Source organism: Colletotrichum gloeosporioides, assembly GCF_011800055.1.
Source record: "Colletotrichum gloeosporioides strain Lc1 chromosome Unknown consensus_1, whole genome shotgun sequence".
Classification (NCBI taxonomy): Eukaryota; Fungi; Ascomycota; class Sordariomycetes; order Glomerellales; family Glomerellaceae; genus Colletotrichum; species Colletotrichum gloeosporioides.
Window position 1 is genome coordinate 51,607 of NW_025544646.1, and position 7,634 is coordinate 59,240.

General features: G+C 52.8%; 3 protein-coding genes across 3 annotated transcripts; 2 read left to right on the top strand and 1 right to left on the bottom strand.

The window, feature by feature from the left end:
• Positions 1-616: 616 nt before the first annotated feature.
• GCG54_00009793 (uncharacterized protein) lies at positions 617-1,793 on the top strand (the record flags this gene model as incomplete). The annotated part of the gene is made up of 2 exons (XM_045409731.1): positions 617-1,274; positions 1,342-1,793. The coding sequence occupies 2 exons, from the start codon at positions 617-619 to the stop codon at positions 1,791-1,793; spliced, it is 1,110 nt and encodes a 369-aa protein (XP_045271268.1).
• A 158-nt stretch (positions 1,794-1,951) lies between these two features.
• Positions 1,952-3,587, bottom strand: GCG54_00009794 (uncharacterized protein; the record flags this gene model as incomplete). The annotated part of the gene is made up of 3 exons (XM_045409732.1): positions 1,952-2,077; positions 2,129-3,332; positions 3,382-3,587. The coding sequence occupies 3 exons, from the start codon at positions 3,585-3,587 to the stop codon at positions 1,952-1,954; spliced, it is 1,536 nt and encodes a 511-aa protein (XP_045271269.1).
• Positions 3,588-5,443: 1,856 nt separating this feature from the next.
• On the top strand, positions 5,444-7,426 carry GCG54_00009795 (uncharacterized protein; the record flags this gene model as incomplete). The annotated part of the gene is made up of 1 exon (XM_045409733.1): positions 5,444-7,426. One exon carries the CDS (start codon positions 5,444-5,446, stop codon positions 7,424-7,426), a length of 1,983 nt encoding a protein of 660 aa, XP_045271270.1.
• Positions 7,427-7,634: the final 208 nt, after the last annotated feature.

Below are 7,634 nucleotides of genomic sequence, written 5' to 3' on the forward strand. Positions count from 1 at the left end.
CGGGCGGATAGCAACGCAACGGATAACGCTGATAATAAAATTGACGGGGATAACGCGGCCAACGAGGACGATGAGGACAATGACAATAAGAAAAATGAGAATGACGAGGACAACACAGGCAGCAAGGGCGAAGAGAACGACAAACATAACGAAGTCAAAAAGGGCGACGGGAACACCATATCTTCTCATCTCCTTCAGACTCTCACCGCGCGAGCTCTCTCAAGTGACACTGTCTGCCCAACCAATCAGGCGAGACAATGCAGTTATCCCCCAACTTATCTCTCTTCAGCTCAGTTACACGGACACTTCTTTTCAATGTTTCTCAATCGTCCATGACGACTCAATGCCAATTCTGTTTCATTTGAGATGAATCCTCGTGAAATGGATCTGCTTATGTAAGAGAGTTGCACCGACCCGAGGATGGTCCCTGGATCCTTGAAGTTATTCTGAGTCCTAAGATTCCAACTTTGCCAACTTTTTCGAGTCATTGCCTAAGGCCCTGTAACTGGATACCGCAAACCTCCCCTCCAACTTCAAGACAATATGACGTACGAACTCTTTAAGAACGGCAATCTTCACTACACAGATCCCGATTGAACGCTTTCTTTTGTACACAATGAGCAGCGACGTCTTGGTGATCCACGACCTACCTCAGCCAGACGCAGAAAGCGGCCCGCCCGCGCACTCAATTACAGCAGTTGCTACACCTGCCGATGAAGTGCAGGTCGACCCCGATGGCGACCTCATCCTCCGAGCAGGCGCGCAGACCGGCCTGGCGGAGCGCTCGTTCCGCGTGTGCGCCAGCGCGCTGAGGAGGTCCAGCCCCGTGTGGAAGAAGATGCTCTTTGGGCCGTTCAAGGAGTCGAAGCCGGCGTTCGGGGTGTGGCAGGTCAGTCTGCCGGAGGACAACCCCGTCGCGCTGGGGATTCTGCTGCATATTGTGCATGCGAACTTCCCGCTTGTGCCGCATAAGCCGAGCTTGGAGGAGCTGTACGATGTGTTCCGGCTCGCGAACAAGTACGACATGATTGCGACGTTGAAGCCGTGGGCGGCGGCGTGGCTGGAGGTCGCGGAGAGCTTTGCGGGGACGACGGACGGGAGGGACATGGCTCTGTTGGCGTATATTGCGTGGGAGCTGGGGCAAGTGGACTTGCAGCGGAAGATGATGAAGGAGCTGGTGATGAACTGTGCGCTTGATGGAGAGGGGCGGATGATTACCCATGACGGAGTTGTGTTGGATGAGTTTGATCCCATTGGGCCGCCAGGGCTGCTCGGTAAGCCTGCAACTGGCGTGGAAACTTACGCTCATGCGAGGAAATGCTTATGCTTAATGTTTGACAGGATACATGCGAAAACACCAACAGGAAATATCCAAGGCACTGCCGCTACACCTGAACTCTGTTCTCAGAGAACTGGCACACGGCCCTGGGTGCTGTGTCTCGAAAACGAACGACTTGGACGCAAAGTCGAACTGCAACGACGTTATCCTTGGCAGCTTGCTGAGAGCTATGGCGAATGCGAGGGGATCAGTCACCTTGACCCTTACAGTTGACGAGGGTGAAAGCGCTGCAAAGTTGTCGACTTCGATTAAAAGTATTGCTGAGAAGACGTCGGTGTTGGATGGGCACCTGAAGTGCAATCCCGGGGGTAAAATAATAGCAGCGCTCGCCAAAACAACCAAGGCGAAGCCAATCAAGCTGAACAAGATGAGTATCGAGAAGATGAGTAAAAGGCGAGAGGATTTGGGGTTGGAGAAAACGATACCGGACACCCCGGTAAAGACAAGCGAATAGTCATAATAATCAAGGTAGAGATATCATTCAACAAGGACCGTGTCAAATGATCAAAACTGCCAAAGTAGCATTCATAAGTGTTCATTAAGACTATTCCAAACTAGATACATGCTCAGGCTGCGGTCATACTATAGATCATTGAGATAGGGGAAGGAAATTTAGGACATGATACCCCTGTGACCGTCACCATCGGCATCCTTGAACGGGTTCAGCTTATCAACCAGAGACACCTTCTTCTCAGAAGATGTATCAGTAGTATGGCTGTGGTGATCACCAGAGCGAGGCTATCGAATGTTAGTTGAAGGAAGGAATTGTGTGGAGACATGATTACTCACCTCGTTCTTGTTCAAGGAAGAAGTTCCATTGAGGCTGGAACCATTGCCAGTTGTGTAGTTGCTGCCATTGCCTGTAGAAGTGTGAGTACCGTGCATGATACTCTGCACCGTGTTGGTGCCGCTGTTCTTACCAGAGCCAGTGGTGTGGCCGTGGGCGATGTTGTCGCGCTCATGAGTGGCAGCATTCTTGGACAGGCCGTTGTTGGACAGGCCATTGTCGCGGGTAGTACCGTTGTTGGTCAAACCATTGCCATTGTTGGTCAAGCCGTTGTTGGTAGCGGTGTTGCCAGCAATGCCGTTGTTGGCTCTGGAGTTGGCGGTCTGAGCAGCAGTAACGCTGTCGGCAGCACGCTGATTCTCAAAACCCTGGCCCTGACCAACGCCGCGGTTGGGCAAGCTGGTAGTGTTGGACGTAGTGTTGGTGTTGTTGATGCCGTGGGTACCAGTGGTCGTGTTGTCGACCTTGTTGTTGTGGTGCTTGTGAGCGGCAGCGCCCGCACCGGCAGCAGCGGCGGCTCCAGCGGCGGCAGTGGTCTTGTTGTGGCTGTTGTGGTCGTGATGACCCTCGCGGCCGGCAAGGCCATGCTCTCTCAGGCCATCGGGGTGAGTAGCATCCCGCTTCTCCTCCTTGTTGTGGTGGTGGTGGGCAGCGGCACCGCCGGCGGCGGCAGTGGCGCCAGCAGCGGCAACCTTTCCACCGTTGTGGTGGTCGTTGTGGTGGCCAAGGTGGTGGTGGTCATGACCGTGCTTGTTGTGGTGCGATGCGAGCCCAGTGTGCTCGGTGCTCTCATAGATCTTGTTGTGCTTGTCGGGGCAGCCGTCAAACTCCTTCATCTTGTTGGTGCCGGTAAGTTTGTCCTTGCCCTTGTTGAACTCTTCGATAGTCATTGCCGGAAGAGTAGTGGCGCCGTGGTGAATAGGCTTGGCGTGGTGAGTCTCGTGAATGGGCACGGTGGTGTGCACGACGTGAGGCTGAATGGTCTCCTTCTGGATTACGGGCTGGATGTGCTCGTGAACGTGGTGGTGGACACGCTCGCCGGTGACGACCGGGGCAGTGTGGGAGGTGTGTGTGGTCTCGTGAGTAGTAGAGGTGTTCTTGAACTTCGCGGCCTCGCGGTCAAGAGTGTCTCTGGTTTCGCTCTCGTTGCCGTGGTTGAAAGTCTTGTGCTGGGTGGGGACCATGTTGTGGTGGTGCTGCTCAGGACTGCAAATCGATTAGCAAAGCCATGTGGAGGAAAGCCAGTTTAACTCACAGAGTCTCCTTGTGCTTGATGGGCTGGATGTGGGTGTGGTGGTGGTCCTGGTGAACCTCCTTGTCGACTGCTGTCGTAACATTCTCGTGCTGGTGAGGGCGAACCTGCTCCTCGGTGATAGCTTGGCTGGCATCCTGGGTGACGGTGGTCTTGTGGTGACCATCACCAGACATGAAGTTGGAAACTGCTGACTTCGCCTTGTCCATGATGAATGTGTTATTGATGTGATGTTTTATGTATAAGTTGTTATGATGATTGTGATGAGATGCAAAAAGAAACGAGGTTTTCGAGGTGATTCGATGTCGGTATATATGTCTTCGTGATTTCTACCCCGTGAGTCTAGACCCTGAAGTTCACAAGCCACTTCACGGATCAGCAACGTCACTTGGCACTAGACTCAGCTGTTCTCCCACATGCGGTGCACAGATACTCGCTCAAATCGCGCCCGGCGCCAATTTCGCTGAATCGCATTCCCCAGATGCCCAACGGCTGCGATGAAGGACGTCATTTGCGATCATGATGAGGCGCGAATGCCATCGCATCGGAACGCCTCATGCTCGACCACGCAGACTCGAGCGCCAAGCACGTTCAGCTGAGCACTGCTTTCCCGAAGCTTTAATTGTGCCACTGACGACGTCCAGCAGCAAAACAGCTGGACGCTCTTGGCATGGCGTTCATGGGCGGGGAATGGCCGGCTGTAGTTGGATTAGCAGTTCCCACATAAGTGTCCCTAGCGCGCCAGATCATTCCGGTGGGCTGGATCCGCTCGGCGGAAGGAGGCTTGTTATTTGGGCTAAGCGGTGGTTGAGGAATCCCATCGCAGGGGGGTTGGACGGCCGGTTGTTGGCTAGGCCGGCGCTAGCGGGCGACGGTTCGGGATGTAAGTCGTCATCGAGGAGGAGGCTCTGGTCGGAAATGGAAACTCCCGTACCAGTCTGTCAACGGCGATCGCGGGGTGAGTTTGGCAATCGACAGTCAACAAAGCCTTCTAGGTTTGGTTTTCAGCTGTCGCGGTAATGTCGCTTGGACGTTGTTTACTGATCTTCGAGCATTTGTACATAAGCGTGACGAAGCTCCGCGTCAACATCGCATCGCCTTCGTCGTAGTTTCCCTTCTCAGAATGATATCTGAAAATCCCGAGTCAAGTCAAAAATTCGGCAGCAGGGTTGGGGACAGAGTTGGCGATCGACAGCCGTCATCGGGATAGGCGTATCTGTGAAGGTTTTCTCGGCCCCGCTGATGTGATGATGCACCCACTCGGAGGCCGGATACGGCTGGTGGGATGGAGCTGCAGCTCCGGAGCAGCCGGGATTATGTAGCCCGTGTCATTTACGGAGATGTGGGTCACGGGGAGCTGTGAACTGCGATAAGTTCAGGCTGTCTGTTATGCCCGAGCTGTCTCCAACATGGGGTTTGGTGATGCATCTAATTTGACTTCGCTAAACATTACCGGAACTGAACGACTCCCGGAATCCAAAGCGTTCTGACGGCGCGAAAGACATTTCTGTCGAGTCCGCCGGCAGCAACTTGCAGCCTGTCGGAGATGACTTCCATCAACGGCGCGGCTATGCACTGCATGGCAGAAACATGCTCGCATTGTCTCCAACATACATTGCTACCAACACCAGTAATAAAGGTCAAGGCTGCATGATGTGTTTGGAATGAACAGCTTAATATGCAGCCCGGAGGCACAATCGGCGAGTTACCAATCAAAAGATGGATTAGAAGCTGTCGGAGGGATCGGAACCTCGTAATTGTGGTGCCGGACATGTTTTCTGCCAATGGCAAGGGACCTGGGGTGTGGCCTCCATGTCCAACAGAGGCATGTTTGCTGCTGCCAAGATCTTGTTGGTTCACGGGGTCTCAACCAGGGCTTCTGCCTCAGCCCATCACGTTTGGAGTTGACATGGTACCCTCACCGCCAACAGTATTTCTCTCCAGATGCCCACCCAACTTGAGACCCTTCAACTGACCTCGCTCTTCAAAGTCATCTCCCCAGTTGCTATCGACAGGTCGAAGAACAAAATTCTAGTCAAACAAACTCATTATCACGGCCGACACCATGGGCTTATCTGACGAGACGCGCCCTGGAAATGATCCATCAGACTATCTCATGGAAAAGCTCAAGGTTCGAGACAAACACACTGAGAATGAAGACAACAGTGGTCGAATACTCGGAAAGCGAAGCTCCTCGGACGGCATACGGCACCTTCTACTTGACACTCTTTTAACCCTTCCTTCGGTTGCTTTCATCACGTATGCATTCTTGGTTGTAGTCAATAATGGACGACCCATCGATCAAAGTCCAATCCCGCTCTTGAGGACAGCAGCCATTTACAGCCCAACACTATTCCCGATCGCATTCTCTGCCGTAGCTGCCAGCTTCCTCAAAGCCGCGGCCGCCTGGAGACTAGAACAGGGTATATCGGTACTCAGTCTAGAGTATCTTTTAAACTGTCGCACAGTCTTCAGCGCCTTCACCACACCGATGTCACTCCGGGCCGTAAACAGACTCACGCCGTTGTTGATTATCCTCTGGGTTCTCTCACCTCTCGGTGGCCAGGCAGCTTTAAGGGTCATGGAAATGGTACCTTCAACCGCCACGGAGCCCTGGCTCTTCCAAAACCTTGAGTTCATGTCTGCATTCAGACACTCAGGCCCCCAAAGCTCAGCCGGCTTCAGTCTCCTCCCCTCTATTCAAAGCGCTTTCGTTACGGCGTTGGGAACTCCAGCAGATATCAAAGCTGAGCCGCAAGATCTATTTGGAAACATTAAGATTCCGATGGTAGAAGCATTCCAGAATCTGCGCCAAACACAGGACGACGACAAGAAAAGCGACAACAGGCAGGATGACGACGGATGGTTTCACTTGGATTCAAAGTCGGCCATGAGTCCTGTGTGGTCGTCGATTGCAGGCATTCCTGTGGCTACTCTAGGCGGGCTTTCATCGAAAGCAAACTACTCTTTCGCCTTCGAGACCTCTTACATATACGCCGACTGTTCACTTCAGAGAGGGACACCCATGAACTTCACGGAGTGGGCGTCGTACAGGCAAGAAGGTCCGGGTAGATACAGCACCAACCGAACTCTCGTGATCTCCACTAATAGGCCCCCCTTGCCCTTTGACCAGAATCCGTTAGAACTGGTCTTTACATCTTTCGTCTCCACTCAGGAGCTCACAACCAACGCCAGCTGCGTTCTGAGAACCACCTACGTCGAGGTGGATGTCGGCTGCCATGGGACTACATGTGGAACGCGTCATGTACGTCCGTTGCAAAAGCCGGATGATATGACCATACGCACGGTCTTAAACAATATGGCGCCTGAAGGCCAACTCGGTCATGGAACAGCCGGTCTGTTTGATGGGTTCATGAGCACATTTGTGCGATCGGGGCTCTCGCTATGGGATCTCCAAGAAGGCCGACAGCTTAAACCCTTTGCTTCGGCGCTTGAAACCTACTTCACCGAGCCCGACTCACCATACTCTGCGTCGGGAATCAGCTCCTGGGATGGTACTGACATATATCCTGTTGGAGATCGCGTCTTTTCACAGAGGTTCTCTCAACTTCTAAACACCTTTTGGCTCGCGTCCGTCGCCTCACACAATATCACAGGAAACTTCCACTTCCAGAGCAACGGCGAAACGAGTTTGCCGGCACCAATCATCACCCAAAACATCACGGGAACTAGGACTCCTGATTTCTTGGTCATGAGAGTGAATGACGGTTGGATGTTGACCTTATTCGTGGCCTCTACGGCGATGCTTATTTCTGGGGTTATTGCCGCCGTGCTTGGTTCTATGAGGCGAGGACCAGATGTTTTGGATCATCCGACTTTCTTCTCCAGAGACAGCCCATATGTCAACGTTTCTCCGTGCTACTCCGGGTCAGTGGAAGACGCAAGCGAGCAAGTTAGGAGGACTAGAGACATGCGGGTGTGTATTGGAGATGTGAGTCCAGCGGAGGAGATGGGACACTTGGCCTTCGGCACTGTGAACGAGGCAGTACCGCTTGGCCTCCAAAAGGATGGAAGGTGCTATGCTTGATTTGGACCGGTAAAGGAACGGAAATAAGACCCAATGTGACACCCTGACAGCCTAGTCACAAATTATTCCATAATTAATGAAGGAGGTATGCTATCGTCAAACCGACGTGACGGAATTTTGTAGAGGAAAATTGGACTTTCATTATGAATCCTAAAATAAACATGCCGTGTTAGGTATTAAATTGAAGTAAGCCATCGCCGGCTTATTT